Source organism: Fusarium coffeatum (assembly GCF_003316985.1).
Source record: "Fusarium coffeatum strain FIESC_28 chromosome Unknown BRIP53273_contig_22, whole genome shotgun sequence".
In the NCBI taxonomy this organism is placed as follows: domain Eukaryota; kingdom Fungi; phylum Ascomycota; class Sordariomycetes; order Hypocreales; family Nectriaceae; genus Fusarium; species Fusarium coffeatum.
Window position 1 is genome coordinate 90588 of NW_022157820.1, and position 19202 is coordinate 109789.

The 19202-nt window shown below is 48.0% G+C and overlaps 7 protein-coding genes across 7 annotated transcripts; 5 read left to right on the forward strand and 2 right to left on the reverse strand.

Annotated features, from left to right (window-relative positions):
* Nucleotides 1-481: 481 nt before the first annotated feature.
* Nucleotides 482-1324, forward strand: FIESC28_00812 (uncharacterized protein; the record flags this gene model as incomplete). The annotated part of the gene is made up of 1 exon (XM_031154963.1): nt 482-1324. The coding sequence occupies one exon, from the start codon at nt 482-484 to the stop codon at nt 1322-1324; it is 843 nt and encodes a 280-aa protein (XP_031020998.1).
* Nucleotides 1325-1472: 148 nt separating this feature from the next.
* Nucleotides 1473-3050, reverse strand: FIESC28_00813 (uncharacterized protein; the record flags this gene model as incomplete). The annotated part of the gene is made up of 4 exons (XM_031154964.1): nt 1473-1872; nt 1930-2263; nt 2316-2611; nt 2659-3050. The coding sequence occupies 4 exons, from the start codon at nt 3048-3050 to the stop codon at nt 1473-1475; spliced, it is 1422 nt and encodes a 473-aa protein (XP_031020999.1).
* Nucleotides 3051-4164: 1114 nt separating this feature from the next.
* On the forward strand, nt 4165-6914 carry FIESC28_00814 (uncharacterized protein; the record flags this gene model as incomplete). Its single annotated transcript, XM_031154965.1, has 5 exons — nt 4165-4834; nt 4886-5566; nt 5614-5952; nt 6329-6791; nt 6842-6914. The coding sequence occupies 5 exons, from the start codon at nt 4165-4167 to the stop codon at nt 6912-6914; spliced, it is 2226 nt and encodes a 741-aa protein (XP_031021000.1).
* An 888-nt stretch (nt 6915-7802) lies between these two features.
* FIESC28_00815 (uncharacterized protein) lies at nt 7803-8984 on the forward strand (the record flags this gene model as incomplete). Its single annotated transcript, XM_031154966.1, has 2 exons — nt 7803-8468; nt 8520-8984. The coding sequence occupies 2 exons, from the start codon at nt 7803-7805 to the stop codon at nt 8982-8984; spliced, it is 1131 nt and encodes a 376-aa protein (XP_031021001.1).
* A 3493-nt stretch (nt 8985-12477) lies between these two features.
* Nucleotides 12478-13823, reverse strand: FIESC28_00816 (uncharacterized protein; the record flags this gene model as incomplete). Its single annotated transcript, XM_031154967.1, has 5 exons — nt 12478-12669; nt 12756-12892; nt 12941-13188; nt 13241-13557; nt 13605-13823. 5 exons carry the CDS (start codon nt 13821-13823, stop codon nt 12478-12480), a joined length of 1113 nt encoding a protein of 370 aa, XP_031021002.1.
* Nucleotides 13824-14939: 1116 nt separating this feature from the next.
* Nucleotides 14940-16514, forward strand: FIESC28_00817 (uncharacterized protein; the record flags this gene model as incomplete). The annotated part of the gene is made up of 3 exons (XM_031154968.1): nt 14940-15255; nt 15308-15871; nt 15922-16514. 3 exons carry the CDS (start codon nt 14940-14942, stop codon nt 16512-16514), a joined length of 1473 nt encoding a protein of 490 aa, XP_031021003.1.
* A 992-nt stretch (nt 16515-17506) lies between these two features.
* FIESC28_00818 (uncharacterized protein) lies at nt 17507-18719 on the forward strand (the record flags this gene model as incomplete). The annotated part of the gene is made up of 3 exons (XM_031154969.1): nt 17507-17734; nt 17787-17965; nt 18320-18719. 3 exons carry the CDS (start codon nt 17507-17509, stop codon nt 18717-18719), a joined length of 807 nt encoding a protein of 268 aa, XP_031021004.1.
* Between the last annotated feature and the right edge of the window lie 483 nt (nt 18720-19202).

Here is a 19202-nt window from a genome sequence, read left to right on the forward strand (position 1 = left end):
TAAAAGCAAGAAGGAAAGAAGAAAGGCTTCAATCAGACACCAAAGAATGCCGATCGGACGCTCGTGATTACCATGGATAAGACTTGCACTCTCAGAAAAACACTTTGAAGTGTTCGAAATCGTGACAGAAAGTTTTCCTCACCAAAGTTACACTTTTGAAGCATTATGACTCCCATGCTTGCGCAAAACTTTCCTCTATTTGAGTTCTCTGCCAATTATAAAATGCCCTTCCTTATTCTGCCTTCCTTCCGATCGTTTTATCTTCCTCTCAACAATACCGTAACCACCACAATCACCATCCGACCCGACGCCTTCTATCACTTCTTTGACTCCCGCAGCCACTCATATCTCACTGCTTCGTTTCATGGACGATCGTACATTTCATCCTTTTCCTCGACTCCCTTGGGAGCTGCGAGAGGAAATCTGGCAATTTGCTGCATACCAACAGCTAAACAGGATTCGTCGTATTCGTTACATACAGATGGACGAAAACAGAAATCTTCTACCTCTAGGCTGCAGCTGGAACGCGGATCATACAGGGAATGAATATGGCTATACATGGGATTCTTACGTCGGGCTCCCAGGGTTGTGGACAGCTTGCCGACACTCTTACGATGCTGCAAAGAAGTTTCGGAATTGGTCTTGCACGAAATGCAGTTTCTGCAGTCAACAACTTGTTTGTAGGAGAGTGTTTGCTCCTCAAGACAGTGGTATTTTCCAGGCTATAGACACCATTAGCGATATATGCTGCATCACGTCGGGCTCGTGGGAGTCCCTCATACGACCCTGGAAGCCAATCTTCTTCAGAACGAAAGATGCCCGAGATCGAAAACGAATCAAGAAGCCTTTGAACATCGGAATCAAGTTCGACCCGGCTTGGAACGAAGAGCTGGACAAGGTGACCGAAGAGGTCATGGAGGGTGTCACGGACCGTGTCTTTCTCCGTCAGTTCTCTCCTCGGCTGGTTTTCGTGATCAGGTTGCTTTTTCAGCTTGCACCTGACGGCTACTATAACGACTTCAAGCTTATGTTAATTGATGACGTTTCAACATACCAATCCTATGGTGTTGAACGTCATGGTGGATGTCGAGTTTTCGATGGCGATCAGGAGTACGTGGAGCTAAACCCAATGCTCTCCGGTGGTACCCACGTTCCTGGCAGAAACAGTCCCATGGATCAGTTTATTGATGATTTGAGCTATTTGTACATGGGAATATGGCAAAGAATCTCGAAGACAAGTAGATGGATGCATCTTTTCGAAAGCAGGTTCTTTGTTGCTCTTTTGAGACGAGAGAATCTTATCCCAGGGGAACCTGGAGACTAATTTAAAAAGAAAAAAAAAGAAAATGAAAGTGGCGTCTCTCAGCGTCGCTCGAGATACCGGTATCTAATGGAAGTAGGGATGAATACTACTATTTTTCTTTTGCCTTGTCACTGTAGACCTGTTGTCTTGTCAACAAGTACTATGTTGACTAATAAATCCCCGTAAAGTCCAACTGTTCCATCTGCCATCGATCAAAGAACTCGAACCCTGAAAGGTCGCCACTCAGAAACGGCAGCATTTCGTTCTCCTCTTCGGCGAAGGTCGAATTTGGTTGGGTTGCTACCTCGATGGTTCCACCAATTTTATTGTCCAGAGGTATTGCAGTCTGTGGACTGTCTCCCACTGACGCTGGGTAAAGTTTGTTCTTCGACAGAACCATCTCGAACGCGGGTAAAGCCCTTTTGATAGCCGGTGTATCTTGGATTTGATTGAGAGCAAGCATCGTATACTGGATCGATATACGGGCCATCGATCGTACGAGATCCGATTCGGATGGGTCCAGGGCGGACTCAATGTGTAACGCGAGGAGAGCTGTGATAGTGGTGATACTGCGATACGCTAGTTAGACGAGCCGCAACCTAGAAAGAAATAGAAAGTACACTCACAAGGTGGTCGGCATTTTTCTGATTGTGTCACCCATCAATACCCTCTTAAGGATAGAGTCAAGCTCAAGAGTAGCCGCCCGAAAGCGTTCCTTGGCCCACTCACGAACGGTCTCGTCTCTGACAGGCCATCGCCCTCGACGAAGTAAGCGACACATAATGCACTCAAAACGGTAGCTAGTGGTCAAAGCCTCGGAATAGTACATTTCACCTTCAAGTCCAGCATCATCCGACTTCATCTTGGCAGGCAATGATGTTCGCCATGAGTCAAGGGGTTGTATCAGGCGCTGCAAATCCTCCGATGATCCGCTCGTAATGGTAGATGTCAGGCTGCCGACTTGAGACTTTGTCAGATACGTCACATCTTCTGGAGGTGGTGAGTGACTTACAGATCTGGGCTAACTCACAATGAACCATTAGAGAAGCTCTTTGTGAATGTGTCGTCGGAGATATAAGATCCGATAATTGATGTGCGTCTTCAACTTCCCAGTCTTCTTCGGTGAGCGGCTCTATCGGTGGAGCAGTGACCAATAGCCGTAGGTTCTGAGTATTGACGAAGAAGTGGAAGATGTCTCTGTTCTTTGGATTGTCAGCATCTGAAACGAGAAGCCTTGACAAGATACTAACGTGCAGACTCCACCAAATGCGGCGGTAAAGCTTGCGCGATGCTTCATCACGAGGGCGACTGTCCGATGTCAGCTTGTAACAACCCCCGTATGCATTTTGACTCACGCATTGACGTTATGGACACCCAATCTTGATGCTCGCCGAACTGAATTATGAAACCAGTACTGAAAGTCTCTATCGGAAGGATGGTCCAGAATGATGGCGCCCAGGATCAAGGAACCCTGCAACATAGACAGAGAACCACCTTGGCATTGAAAGTCGTGAAAGAGCTTCGCTTTTGAGAAGAAAGCTGTGTGAGCAGCTGAACGATCGGCGTATCCGCAGCCGTGGATGACTTCGATGGGCACGGAATTGCTTGCGGCGGTGCATATCGCGTGAAGAAGAAATAGAGAGCAATCTCCCGATCTGTAGCTGCGAACAAAATCCGTTCTGTTCAGGATTGGGGCGAAAGGGTAGACGTGGTCAAAGTACGCTTTTATAATTGTGTCCCTTGACATATCAGCAGGCTTTAATACCGATGAATGGATTGGCATACATGTACTGTGGAGGAGGAAGATCAAAAACGCCTTTCCTGGCAAGATACTCATTGTCAATGTCATCCAATTGCAATGGCGGATTCCAGCGTTGTATGTGATTGCTGAAGCTTTCATCCGCCAATTGACTCAACCGTGAGTTACCCTCGTCACTTTCTGTGGTTTCCGCTTCACCCACTGTATCTTGAAGAATGTTCAGATAGAGAAGATCGGGTGGAGGGCGGCGTGGGAGGTGGCTTGTTGTTGAGACGGGCGTGTCCTGAGTGGACGATCTTGCTCCTTGACTTGAGCGGGTAACTCCATGGGTTGGAGTTGTATGTGCGCTACTTGCAGCATGGCTATTCGATGGATGACTTTGCGATACGGGCTGTGGGTGAACCTATTAATGGAGCTCCTCAGGGCCCGATGTAGGTACTCACCGTCGGTATATGTCGATCGCTAGTGGCAAGTGGTCCTCGAGACTCAGCGTTTCGCTGCTTTCTATACAAAAGACTGTCAGTTAAGACTTTTCAAATAAGCCCATAAATCGCTGAACTAACAAAGTCCGACGTTTGCGCGCTGACAAAACGCAATCCTCTGTAGTCTCTCTGCTAACACAGCTACTACAAGGGAGCCCGACAGTGGCGGCATCGCACTTGATCTTGCGCGCTCGGCACGGTACGCAAGCCTTGCTGATCTTAGGCGCAGAAGGGCGAGGCATTAGATCGGGGGAATAAGAGCTTGGCTCTTGTTATTGAAAGGGCGTGGGTGTTCGGGATTATTTGAGCTGAGTTGATGCGGCCGGGTTTATGAGAATGCCGCGGGGTTTTGGCTCGGTCTTTTGGACTTCTGGGCTCCACTTACGACAGCGGGCCCTGCCTGACAGGGACTCGCTCAGCGCTACAGATTGATAAGCTAGGCGCTATACTATAATCCCGATCGTAAACCCGCGGCATAAGGAAGACTGAGTAATAACTGTATATCAACACTCTGCTTCTGATCTTTGGAGTAAGATTCCTCTTTGATAACATGGCTCCCGATGTATGATTCTCTTGCCTCATCGATCGTTCTTGCACACAATCTGGTCCAGTCGCTCAATATGACAATCGATACACGCCCCGATTCATCTTCACTATCATCAGATACCGCTGCCAACAATATGGAAGCGCAAACCTCGAACAGCATATACCTTCGGCTATGTAGCTTCCTTGGTCATCCGCATGTCGACACCAAAACGCTTCTCGAGCAGAAGTATCCCGGCAATGGCACCCCAGACTCTCCATTCCTCATCACCTTCCTCCCTAACGACCCTCAAAACCCAATGACATTCCCCCTCTGGAAGAAATGGTTCTTCACAGCTCTTCAAGCCCTGGCAACGTTAGCCACCACCTTCGCTAGTTCAGCATACTCAGGCGGTATAAAGCAAGTCATCAAATCATTCAAAGTCTCCCAAGAGGTAGCCACGTTGGGTATATCGCTCTACGTTCTAGGCTTTGCACTAGGCCCGCTTGTCTGGGCGCCGTTGTCTGAACTTTATGGAAGACGGAAGATTTTCTTCTTCAGTTTCATGGCTGCGACGGCTTTTAGTGCTGGAGCTGCTAGGGCGGGAAGTATTGCTGCATTACTTGTACTGAGGTTTTTGGTGGGATCAATCGGATCTGCGCCTATGTCTAATGCGCCGGGTGTGATTGCGGATATGTTTGATAAGTCGCAGCGGGGTTTGGCGATGTGCATGTTCTCGGGCGCGCCTTTCTTGGGTCCTGCTGTCGGTAAGTTCGAGTTATTCCTCATGCACACTTTTTATGACTGACGAAGTCTAGGTCCGATCGCGGGCGGCTTCTTGGCTCAGACGCAGGGTTGGCGATGGCTTCAGGTCCTCATGGCGATATTTACTGGCGTCATATGGATCGTTGCGTCGCTTTCGATCCCGGAAACTTACGCGCCGTATATCTTACGAAGACGCGCCCAGCGATTGTCAAAGAACACAGGCAAGACGTACATCTCCGCTCTCGACGTTGACAAACCACCAACTTCAGCAGCGCACCAGCTCGGAACCGCACTAACAAGACCGTGGGTGCTGTTACTCAAAGAACCCATTGTGTTGATCACATCGATCTACATCTCTATCATCTACGGCACGATGTACATGTGTTTCGCTGCATTTCCCATCGTCTTTCAGAACGGAAGAGGTTGGAGTCAAGGAATCGGTGGATTGGCTTTCACTGGAACTGTCGTTGGAGTGATACTGGCCATCTTGAGTTTTGTGTTCGAAGACAAGCGGTACGCTAGGGCAGCTGCAAGGAAAGGTGCCCCGCTGGAACCAGAGGACCGGTTGCCTCCTGCGATGGTTGGCTCTATCTTTATCCCGATCGGTCTTTTTTGGTTTGCTTGGACCATCTTTCCCAGTATCCACTGGTCTGTTCCAATTATTGGAACGGTCTTCTTTGCTTGGGGTCTAGTCTTAGTCTTCATGGCATTGCTAAACTATCTCATTGACTCCTGTAAGTCTCCTCCTTCTTCAAACCTTTCACCCACTAACAATCACCAGACGTCATCTTCGCAGCGTCTGTCATGGCCGCCAACTCAGCTCTACGCTCCCTCTTCGGCGCGGCCTTTCCACTCTTCACGCGTCAGATGTATCACAATCTCGGTAACCACTGGGCAAGCTCTATCCCAGCTTTCCTCGCGCTCGCATGTGTGCCGTTTCCGTTCTTGTTCTTCAAATATGGTCAACAGATACGCTTAAAGTGCGAGTATGCAGCTGAAGCTGTAAATGTGCTGGAGAAGATGAGAAGTCAACATATCACCGTTACGGAGGACGATGCTATGGAGGAAGCTGATACTATCTGGAGGTCTAGAAGCCGTGCATCTATGGAACGTCGTTTGAGTAGGGTAGCTTGAGGTCGGCGCAATCCACCATATTGGGTCCTCATTTTCTTTAGGCTATATGCTGCATCTCAGATACAACCCTCAGTTGTGAATAGGATATTATCCCGTTTTTCCTTGTAACAATATGCCGCTTGCAGGCGCGGAATATCGGCATTCCGAGATACACGTATCGTATGATTGCCCCGAAAAGAGAAAGCACCGAGGTCTGCGCGAGTCCAGAACTACCTCTTATCTGGCCTCGTTTTGCTTTGGAGGGTTGAGGAAGTATAAGAAGCTAGATTTGCAACTTAATGATTGTCCAGAGAAGGTTTGTCCACCAGCATCACTGGCTAGCGCTTAAGGAAATCATTTTCATTCGTGTCTCTTTATGATAGCCATGAAGTTCCTCGTCGCCCTTGCTCCATTCATATCCACAGCTGCAGCGGTAGATGGCTATCTCCACATCACCCCAGACTGCACTGTCCGAAGCGGGCCCGGCGGATTCGGCAGCTACTTACGCTGCACCAACATGAGAGCCCGCACCTGCTGCGGAATTGATACCACTGATAGCCCTTATCAGTCCCTTGCAATTCGTGGTGTCATGGACGGCACTTCTATGTGGGCTACCGGGTACATCGGTGGCAATTGCACTACTATCCAGGCTTTTGGAGGTAGTAATTGGAACTCACAGTTTTGCATTTATTACAGTGGGTTTAACTTTACTGGGCTTGATCACAGCAACTGGGCGCGGAAGAGAGCTGGTGGTAAAAAGGAATGTCAACGACCTGACACTCTTGTATTGTCGGATGGGACGGAATACGATTTGACTGCTTTGGACGTCGATGATTTCAAAGACATGTACGACTTTTCGGTCCCAACTCCCAACGCATTCAACTAATCTCTTACAGTATTGATACCAGTGCAAAGGCAACTCAAATTACGGAGATTTCTGAGAAGTTCGAGAAGTTTATCGTCAAGTAGACATTCAATCAACCTCATGTTATCATGGATAGCTGGTTATAGGGTAGGAAGATTGGCGACGACATTGAAGCACTGTGACCGACCTTAGTAGCCCTCGATGGGGTGAAGTTTCCAGCATGAGAAATCAGACATCTTACGATCATAGCTTTCAATTATTAATTGAGCCATGGTTCTCCTGAATCCCATACGTTTGGTTCCATCTTTGCGTATAGCATCTTCAGCTCAGACGTCTAAGCGGCAAATTATATCCACTCTATACGCGGGTTGACGGAAACACGGCGCCATCCTTATGCTTAAAGTCCGGACCTCGTAGTACTACCAGTCAGCATCTCGATAGAGCATATCGATAGCTGATTCATCCAAATTTGGAAGTCCATCTTCAACCTCCGAGACAGACAAGACCAGTCAAGAAAGCCGAGTTTTCAGCCTTAAATTTCTGGAATGATCTGAAACACTTCCATTCATCCTATCACCAGGTCTTATTCCCGCCAAGAGACTCCACCACGGCTAATCGGCCATCGCGGATATGAAACGATCCACCAACCCACCAGGCCACGCGGACTCCATCAGATATTGAACCCGTTTTGACAGCTAACTACCAAGGCCCTTTAGTCCCTATCCATGCGTTCTAATTTCAACTCGGCCCGTGCTGGATACTCGGCGTTCTATGCCATTGGAGGAGAAATTTGACCGTTGCACTGTCGATGTTTAAACGGGTATTGACTTTTCTTGGCGTTTGCGACAAAGGTTCAATATAAGATGTTGTAGTTGGCGACAAAGAAGTTACGATAATTATCACCATCACATTCTTTTGCAGGCCAAAGGTTAAGCTTTCTTCAACCAGTACATTCATTCAACGAATACATTCATTCTCAACACTCCGTCAAAATGACCAAGTTCACCTCCGTCCTCGTCGCTGCCCTGGCTGGCAGTGCCTTCGCTGCTCCTCCCACTCCCGCCAGCGAGCACGATGTCCACGCCTACGCCAAGCGCGACAGCTGCACCTTCTCCGGCTCCAGCGGCGCCGAGAAGGCCATGGCTGCCCAGAAGTCTTGCAGCACCATCGTCCTCGACAGCCTCAAGGTCCCCGCTGGCAAGACTCTTGACCTCAGCAAGCTCAAGGACAACACCAAGGTCATCTTCAAGGGCACCACCACCTGGGGCTACAAGGAGTGGAAGGGTCCCCTTGTCAAGATCTCCGGTAACAAGATCACTGTCGAGGGCTCTGGTGCCATTCTCAACGGTGAGGGTGACAAGTACTGGGATGGCAACGGTGGCAACAGCGGCCGAACTAAGCCCAAGTTCTTTGCTGCCCACAAGCTTACTAACTCCAAGATTAACAACCTCTACATCAAGAACTCCCCTGTTCAGTGTATGTCTGTTAACGGAGTGAACGGTCTTGAGATTAACAAGTTTACCCTTGATAACAAGCTCGGTGACTCCAAGGGTGGACACAACACTGATGCTTTCGACATTGGTTCCTCTACCGGTGTTACCATCGATGGTGCGAAGGTCTGGAACCAGGATGACTGTGTTGCCGTCAACTCTGGCAAGGTAAGCATATCACCGACAAATATAAAGCAACCCGATGACTAACTTATCCAGAACATCATCTTCAAGAACGGTTACTGCCACGGTGGCCACGGTCTCTCCATCGGCTCCGTCGGTGGCCGCGACGACAACGTTGTCGACAACGTCCAGTTCCTCAACTCCGAGATCACCAACTCTGCCAACGGTATCCGCGTCAAGGCCTTCAAGAACAAGACCGGCAAGATCAACAAGGTCACCTACTCCGACATCACCCTCTCCAAGATCAAGAAGTACGGTATCCTCGTCGAGCAGAACTACGACGGCGGTGACCTCCACGGCAACCCCACCAGCGGTCTCCCCATCACCAACCTCACTCTCAAGAATATCAAGGGCAAGAACGCTGTTGACTCCAAGGGCAAGAACGCTGCCATCGTTTGTGGAAAGGGTGCTTGCACTGGCTGGACTTGGAACAACGTTCAGGTCTCTGGTGGTAAGAAATACGATAGCTGCCAGAACGTTCCCAGCGTTGCTTCATGCTAAATGCTGTCCGATGCATTTGTCAGGGTTACGCCCGGGAGGCTTTGTAAATAGCAGCTTTTTATTCACCTGTATATAGTCTTGAGCTGGTCTGGTTGCTAGGAAGCTTTTCAAAATGTCAAGTTCACTACGTATCCTTGCGAACGTTGCTCCTATTAGTCCCTTCATCCGTTTTTCTTTTCTTGTTCTTTATCATGGTCAGGGTCAAGTTCCAATTGTTCAAAAAGGTGGAACAGTTCCCAGTTTTTTCTACGTCCCCACTCCTCGAAAAGCGAGTCACATTCCTGGTTGCGCTTGATTCGACGTAGCCAGGCCTTAGTCTGACAACGGAATTTCAGTACCAACGCAAACGAGCTCAATGTCCTCACACCGTTGTTCTTCGTGTCCAGATACGGCGTCTGGATAAACATCATCGTAAATAAAACAGACGAGACCTTTTCGAGCTTGTTATAGTCAGAGCCATATGTCTCGGGGGACACCTTCTCTCCTATCCGAAGCGCCCTGTCCTGACTGACTACCTGGTCATCCTTGACTGTGAATACAGGAATTCGACTCAATATTTCATCTGTCATCCATGGTAGATAGCTGATGTAGGACTTTCTGAGATATGGCTGGTATAACACCTCCTCCTCAACATGACGAACGCAATTTTATCCCAGGACAGCAGGTCCACAAAGAAGGCGATGTACTTAGTCTTGCAACGCCTGCACATTGTTTTACAAAGCTGTCTGTGAAAGCGCGCAAGCGTGATGTACCTCGCCGTTCGATGTTTTAACCCAGCTTGGAACAAGCCAAGGGCATATGTCGTAGCGTATCGATATTCGAACAAAGAACTGATCATTTGTCGTGAATTGAGGTTGGTTTGTCGGAGCCTGAAGACTGATTGCATGTCAAGAAGAAGAACAATCCCCCGAAAGCAGTCCATTGGAAGTTTGTCCAGGTAGCTTTCCTATATGGGCGTTCGCTAAGAACATGTTCACACCGACGAAGGAGTGACGTCCGGGACCTGATGTTTCCAATCTTTTCGCCGAGCTTTGAAAATGCCGGCATCGAGAGCCTATTTCCCTATGTTTACCTGTCGTTCATAATATTCGCGTCTGTGCTCCGCTTCTGAGGAGGTTTCTGATGGTGAAGGCGGTGAAGGCACCATGTTCGTGTGTTGATTTTGGATGGTTGATGCGAGGGACATTCTCACCTTGTGGGTTCTCTGTTTATTTGAATACTGACGGGGTAAAAACCTTGTTAAAACCTTGATGCTTGCTGTTCCTATCACGAGTCAAAGTTTGATGAGTGGCACATCAAGGGCAGTGTAAGATGGTGTCGTGCAAGGTCGCAGTCACGATGTTTCAGATGTATAACTTTATTTGAGGAAAATCTTAATTGTAATCATCCAAAGTCTATTTAAAGTCGCACGATGGAGAAAGCGACTGACTACGTCATCATTGAGAAGACCATGAATGTGAACAAATGTCATCTCGTTGCTTAGGTGTTATTATCTTCTGAACGAAGTCCTTCCAATGCCATGTCTTCCGATACATGGAACGTGAAACGTCGACCCCTAACAATAAGGTTTCCATCTTAAATTACACTTTTTAAGCACCATAACTCCGATGCTTACACAGGACCTTTTTTTTTTGCTTTGCTAATTGCCCTGATATCGGGTTTCAGCTGTACATAGAATACGTTACTTCAATCTGAATTTTTCCCTCTTCCTTCTACTAATATCAACTACTAAGTTAGCAAGGCTCTAGGGAAGAACAAAGAGAGTAGACCTTACATATAACTATTACAATAACGATCACAAATATAACCGAAGCCTTCTTTGATGGCCCTGCCCACAACGGGGCCGCCGTTACCTTCTTTAGAGGGATGACTATTACTCCAAACGACTTTAACGACTACGCAAGACATCAGGTCCTCAGCGAATTGGTGAAACGTCGACAAGCCAAGGGGAGGATACGAGCGCACAGAACTTCACAGGAAGCATGTAAGTCGACAGCTTCATATAGTTTGACGTAGGTAAGTCAGTCTTTGAGGAGACAATGTCTCATTGGTTGGTTTGTAACAACCAGACAACCCGAGTGTGAGAGTCGAGATCATATGATGATATTTATCAACGATCAAAATAAATAAAAGATGCCTGAACTGAAGAGAAAGGGACCTGTATTTTGTTCCCGACATCAGGAGGCACCTGTGATAACTCACTCCATCAATCGCCAGCTGTATCACTAATGCGGAGTTCTGATTGAACAGAATCTGATCACGTGACACATTACTCGCTTGATTGGTCATAACAACGCCCACCTTTCTTCTCAATTTGTAAAACAAGGCTATCTGAACACTCGTCAACATTCATCGCAGCCTCGGTATCCGGGTGATCTCGCCTCAGCTGACAGCCCAATGTAGTTGGGTAGATATCTTTGGTCTAATCTCTGATACTACGATGAGTTGGCGGAAGGCATCCTCGGGCACCGGTGCCAAAACATTGCCTCCCCCATCCTTCCCTAGGCCGACAATAAAGGCGTTGACTTACAAGCTCGCTTCCAATGGGGGTCGCGGTACTGACGATGTTCTCTCTGTCACTCGAATTCTCGAAGCATCCGACATTTCATGTTGTCTTGTGGGGATTTCTGCTCTCATATTCTACGGCGCCGCCAGAGGGCGTCCGGTGCGTGTTCTCTGAAAATCTCATCCTCCTGTGATCAGCCAATAGGCTCGCTGACCATTTCGCATCGGCTTTTCAGGACTGGGAAATTTGTGTCCCGACGGAGCTCGTAGATAAGGCTGCGAAATTATTGCAAACAGAGCCACATTCGGCCAACTACTCCTTGGTGGAGCCTTGGCCTTATCCCACCAAATCGCTTGTGCACACCTACCATCGCTTTCAAGGCAGGGGTACGAACTTCTACTTCATCCTGGTGCCGGCACGAGATGCTCACATAGCTTGCGAACCTGAGAATATCACACGCAGTCTCAGAGGGCTACCATACCCGAACCTCGACGTCTTCATTCAAAGTTGCTTGGATACCTATAACGAACTCCAACTTTGTGATGTTGTCGACGGCACTGACCTGCCAGAGAAATGGGGAGAAGAAAATCTTGACCTTGAAGGTTTCAATGACGTGGAGTGGGCCAGATACATGAACAAACGAGGGTGCGAATTTGAGAATGGCAAGTTTGCTCATTGGGCTCCTTTTGCCCGAGATGGTCGGAAGAGTAGGCGAGAAATGTGGCAGTCTATGGTGCGAACAAAGAAAGATCGGCTAGATTGGACAAAGCCGGCCGATGTCTATATTACACAGTATCGTATCATAGGCGATCCAGACCCGTGGACTATTCTATCTGATGATTATTGAGAATATATCATGAACCGCATAGATTGCGGGTGCATCGACTCTAATGTGCTCAGTGCCCATGATATCTATAACACGTAACACTACGAACATCAACAGGCGTCGAGGCAATGCAATGTTCTAATGAAGTTGCTCTATTTGTACTAGACATGAGATGAACTGACACTGACCTCCGTCTTGCGAATAATCCTTCTAGCACTCGAATTATCTTCGTCCGTGTCATTTCCTGTCACAGTCGTTTGACCGCGTTGTGCTGAAGTACGGAAGTCCTCTTTACGGCCTGTCATGTGGTTAAGTCTGATACCATGATTGGAGCCGTCAAAGGGAGTTGCGCTCTGCGAATTGCTGTCAGCATTTTTATGAAGATAACCAAGAAGGGACAGCTGGGAAGGAAGATAAAATGGGCTTATATGATACTTACCTCGTCTGTGATTTGGTAGTTATCGCGAGAAGAGCCGTAGTAAAATCTGAATAACTTCCGCAGTGGAGGCAATGAGCATGCGATGATGCCTAGACAGCATTCGACGTTCGAGGTGATACTGATGACGGCGAGATGATCTAATACTTTGTCAGCGTCGCCAGTCGGTGAGCAATGGCGGTACATACAAGCTATCTCGTCTGGGTACTTGACGACATCGTAATACTTTAGGTACGGCATCCGGACGCAGGTAGCAACGCTGGCTGAAACACCAAGACCAAGAATGGCAATCACAGATATCTTTCTGCGTCTCGACATCTGTAGCCCAGCTACGATGAAGCACGGTATTATCGCACATGCCCAATCCGTTGCCATTTGGAAGGCTGAAACGATGTAGCTGACCACCTGCAAACTAATCTTCTTCTGGCACGTTCCTCTATATGAATGTCAGTATGCTGAAACGCCGTGCTCTTTCATTTCATACGTACAGTGCCGGATTCCATGTTGCAGCGAATGGCGTGCAGTTCGCAAAGACGTATACCAATGCAAGAATCGTTATGGTGATCATGACCGCCATGTTAATGAATATCGGATAAACGACGCGCTTTCGGGAGTCGAGTCGTATACAGGTGAGGCCAATCGCGCATTTTATTATCGTCGATGATATGAAGTACAGGACTTCCCAGTACGTTTGGTATTCGGTGGCTCGGATAAGGTATAGCGGGTTCGGGATATTAACATCGTGCGATCCGACTCCGTAGCGTGTTGTGAGAACAGAGAAGACGATTGCGGGTATGAAGAGGAGCTAAAAAGTTAGCAGTGTTTAGAAGTAAAGAACACTCTGAAACATACAGCTGATAGAACAGATAGATAGTCTTCCGGACCAAGAAGTTGTGGCGAGACATCAGACAAGCCAGCGCGGACATAGATGCGGAGCGTCACGACTATGACACTAGTGATTCCAAAAGCTAGTGCGAAGCCTTGGACGACGGGACCTAGATCTTTTGGCGTTAGAGGAGGGAGAGCATTGGCCAAAGCCTGGATTTGCTCTCCTGTCAAGGAGTCTGCCATGTCGAGGGACTAATATCCGCGAGACTACGGGTTTTCGAAGTGCAGATAAAGTACCCGGGTATGATATACGAGAAAATGTCAAAATGCGAAAATGTTTGGTCTGCAGCGACCTGTTTATCTTTATCTAACAAATAAGTACATCTGCCGTTCTCCACCGGCACTGCAGAAATTGCAGTGGTCCCCGGTACTGATGACATTGCCGCTGTTACGTCTTATTGCTTTTCCCAGTGTTGCAGCCATGGCGCCAGGGGTGAGAATCAGGAGCAAACTTTATCCTGAATTAAAGCGTCCAGCCAACAGGACAAAAATTACTGTCGCTTAACGTGGTCCATGCAATGATCATATGATCTGATAGTTGGCAGCAGTCTTTTTTTTTTTTTTCCTTACTCCTTGTATCTATTGCTAATGATGGTTCATTTCAACGGCGAAAGTAGACAATTCCGTTCTTTCCAGGACTGGAATTGACTTTGCTGCTCCATGAAACAAGAAAACGATTTAGGCACAAATGCTCGCCGATGTTGGCTCCTTCGTCTGCACTAGCGTCCGGGTTCCCTGCCACTTTGGCTGTACTTGGCCAAGCCTCACGGACGGGTGAGGCTTCCGGGCCGCTTGATGTGTCAAATGCCAATAAAGTTGACGGGATTACGCTCCTCTAAGGATTCGTGGTGTACCGATACGACCCTACCTCCCGCGGAGTGCCCTAAAATCTTTGCAAGGGCATCAGGTATTAATTGTAAACTGGTACCTGGGTGCCATTCCTAAGAGCAATCAGCAGGGGCTGTGTGCAAACCTTATTGCGGCTCGGCAAGGGTGAAAGTTGACATGTACGATATTTTTACGAACTGTTGGTTGCAGTGTCTGCACAAACCCCTGTAGTACCACCCAACCCAATCCCAATCCGTCAAACGAATGCTGCTGTTGGTCGTTCGAAACCAGGGTCCCCGACGCCTACGGGATACTCGAGGAACCCGAACCAATTGTGTGCAACAATCACTCTGTGTTCCCTTGTCCTACTTATCTTCTGTAACTCACTGATAAAAAGAAAAACAAGCCCATGCTCTCGCTCCTTGCTCTCGCCAGTTCCCCGAGTCATTCATTCATTTCCTGTCACGCACGATGTTGGAAACTCTGTTTTTCCTGGCGGGTTGCTTTGCTTTTTACACCGTTGGTGTGAGCATTTACTACATCACACTTCATCCGCTGGCGAGCATCCCCGGTCCGAAAATATGCGGCATCACAAGAATCCCTTATTGGCTAGTAGCACTCAAGGGTGAGGATGTGAAATGGATGAAGGATCTTCATGATACGTATGGACCTGTTGTTCGATTTGGTCCTACTGATGTGAGCTATGCTACTGCTGAGGCTTGGAATGACATCAACGGGCGCAAGGATTCGGAGAAGGCGCAGGAGTTTTCTGTTCAGCCTGTCAATGGTAAGAAAGCCAACCGTCATATGTCAGAATCAAGATTAATGACTATTGATAGGCGTACCAAGCATGCTTACCCAGGACGTCACAAACCATGCCCGTATGCGTCGACTCTTCTCACCAGCATTTTCAGAGCGCGCCTTAAAACAACAAGAGCCGCTCTTCAGAAAGTATACAGATCTTCTCATGTACAAGATTTCCGAAGTTGGTGAAGATGGAGCCAAGCCAGTCGAGATGAGTCGACTGCTCAACTTCACGACCTTTGATGTCATGGCCGAGCTATCTTTTGGCGAGAACCTCAACCTTCTCGCAAAGAACGAGTACAGTCCGTGGGTCAAGTCAATCTTTGACTCACTCACAATGCTCCCAATTGCTTCTATGATCAACTACTATCCCATTCTCAACGCCTTGTTCACTCGGTTTGAGCCCAAGTCGGTTACTCAACAACGTGTTACGCACTGCCAACATTCAGCTGAGCGTGTTGATCGACGCTTGGAGAGAGGTTCTGACCAGCCTGATGTTTGGAATCTGGTTTTGGCGGCGAAGGAGGGTAAGGGACTTACTGTGAAGGAGATGCACTCTAATGCTGAGCTGTTCATGCTTGCCGGGTCCGAGACCACAGGTCAGTGCCCTATGAATACCAAGTAATGATGGGACTAACCTATTATATAGCCACACTCTTGAGCGGCTGTATGTACTATCTCCTGACAAACCCAGACAAGATGGATATTCTCCTCAAAGAACTTCGAGACAACTTCACCAATCCCGAAGAAATCACTTTCGAACGTGTCACCGAACTCAAGTACTTGAACGCCTGCCTCAAAGAAGCCCTCCGCATCTATCCCCCGGTCCCCATCGGTAGTCCCCGCGTCGTCTCCCCAGCCGGCCAACAGATCCTGGGCAAATACATCCCACCCGAAACCCGCGTCTCGGTACACCACTGGTCCACCTACCGCTCCGAGTCCAACTTCAAAGACGCTGACAAATTCGTTCCCGAAAGATGGTTGAAGAAGGACGCGAAGTATGCAGGCGATGCTCTTGATTCACACCAGCCGTTTGGATTTGGACCGAGGAACTGTTTGGGACAGAATATGGCGATGCATGAGATGAGACTTATTCTGGCCGTGTTGCTGTTTAAGTTTGATCTTGAGCTGGAGGAGGAGTGTCGAAATTGGGCGGATCAGAAGTCTTTTGCGCTTTGGATCAAGAACCCTTTGATGATAAGGGCGAAGCCAGTGTCTACCCATACTAGACTCAAGATTTAGGTAGAGAAAATACAAGGTATGCAGCTGTGGAGTTTGAGATTAAGCAATTGATAAGTCCCTGTTCCGCGATAGCATCTGGTCGCGATACCTGGTTTAGAGCGCTTTGCTACTCGAGTGAGAACGTCTCCCCTCTATCACAGCTTACCCGTCTCCAAGATCGGACAATTCCAGCTAGCGTCCAGCGTTCCTGCATATTGCATCTGACAGATGTCGCCGACTGGTTCGCAGAAAGGGTCCACGATCTTCTAGAAACGAGTCTGGGAGGGTTCGGCTTATCTCTTGGCTTCGGCTGCGCAGAATCGATATCCCCGGAACTTGGTACCGGTGACCGTCGTACCCACATGTTACTATTCATCGAAGTTCATCAGAACCTTGCCGTCACATAAATAGCAGACCCTAAATGAGATCCGGTTGCAAGTACGATGGAATTGAATGAGCGGCATGAAGCTTCCATCCAATTGCGTCATTACAAGTGAACACGTTCGTGATAAGATTGTTGAGGAGGCAAGTATCCCAGCCCCTCCGGAGTAGTGACAGTTATCCGATCACGTGGGGGAATACCGGAGGGGACGGAGGACGGGTCTAGTCCACGCGGCTACGCTAACCCCGAATATGGAGAAGCAAATTCCGGGGAGGACATGTACCTGCAATTGCTGGATAATGAATGCATATCCAAGAAGAATAACAGCAATCGAGTCTATCTGTATTGGAATTGAGATAGATTAGATAGAAACCCTATGTAAATGCCACGTTGTAGCATTTCTGAGTATAACAACGTTGCTGATACCATACCTGTTCTCCGATCCGTTGTGGAGCCCGGGACTACTTCCGTGCCATCTTAACTTCCCTTCCCCACAACTCATCCCCAGCATCGGGGCACTTGCCGAACTATCTCCTCAGCTATATAAACCACCGTCTTCTTATCTTTACCTCACCTTTCCTGTCTCTGCATATTCTATCCTTTGCACAACAGAATACCAATTACAGTCAAAATGTCCGCCGTTCCTCTCACCGTCATCAAGGGCGCTGGCTTCGAGCACATCCCTCTCCCCAACGGCCAAAACGCCACCACCGCCGACTTCCACACCATCCGCACAAAGACCGACTCCCCCGCTCACATCACCTCTGGATTCTACAAGATCGAGGCTGGTCCTGCTCGTCCTGCGCAATACAACTTTGAGGAGTCAAAGTATGTCCTGAGCGGTCAAGTCGACGTTCTCGTGAGTCTTTCCACCACTGTACTTCCTTCTAAAATATACTAACTGTTGACAGGACGAGGCTACTGGCATTACCCACCACCTCACCGCTGGTGACTTTGCCTTCTTCCACGTTGGATCCAAGGTCCAGTTCTCTACCAAGTCCGAGGGTTTCGCTTTTTACGTCGTCACTCGACCTGTTCGCGATGCTCACCCCAACTTGAAGGGCCGTGAGGAGAAGACCAAGTCTCACTTGTAAGGAATTTCTACGAAAAAGGTTTAATGGGAAAAGAGCTTTATGATACCCGTCTAGTATGATCAATAGGCGGTAATAGATAAGAACAATTTATTCATCGGTTTATCCATCAACATTGACTCACCGCACCTTATTCGAATGACCTATGCTTGTCACCTCAATCACCTACAGTATCGCTGATGCGCAGGGTAACACGTCCCCGACAGACATCCAGTCAGCTATCAGCTTCCCCTCCTTGTGACACCTCATCGCGAGAAACCTCAACACTGACACAGATGTCTGCCAGATGACCAGCGAAACAGACGTAGTCTGTACAGCTATTAATCATCATTCCGACATGAACCACATAACAGTCCAGCTCTCACCTGGTTGCTAAATATCTCGGACTATAAGTTGTTGCCTACATCCGTCCACTTAATCTTACTGCCCCAAATTTACACCGTCGGCTCAAAAGGCACCACCCAAAAAGACCACAAGGATTTCATTTATCTATCGTCTTATATACAACATTTCAAAATGGATCTCTGCATGGGCTACATGTATTTCTTGGACAAGAATGAGATTCCAGATTATGCAAAACTCACTCCAGCGCTGGATGAGATCTTTGGCGAAGGCAAGGTCAAATGGGAGATTATCGATAGGCAGCTCATTTTCAAGAGCGAAACAGAAGATCTAGCTGGATTGAGAGATAGGCTTCGTGAGAAGGGAGTAGCTCCTACCTGGGAGGAGTTTGTAGCTAGGGAATTAGATTAGGATCAGTGGAGATGCGCGGGTAAGGAAACTGGATGGTGGAGAGACATCTAGCGCTTCTTGGTGGTATTATCTATGAAAGAGTTTATCAACTTTCTTCTTTACGTTTCAGCTCGGTCAACGAAAACAGTAGCATAACTACTTTCTAGACGTAGTTTAATTCAAGAACTAACTATAGTGTAGCAGTTTATCCCGATTTGAATTCCAGCATCGTACCATCGGTGCAATGTGGCACTTGCAGCTGTATAGGGTAATCCAGCGTCAGATGCTTTTGAGGCCGTCATGGAGGCTCTCCGGCATCAATTCTTTAGTCAAAAGACTCTTATAAGTACTGAGCGGTGCAAAGTATCCGATCAATTGGTTGCTGCCCGACCTGAATCTCATAGTCACATGTGTGTCGCCAATCGATGTACAAATTGTTCGTCAGGGTCCGGCGACAAAACTAGTGAAAAGAAATGCTCATGACATCATGCAATACCTTACTAA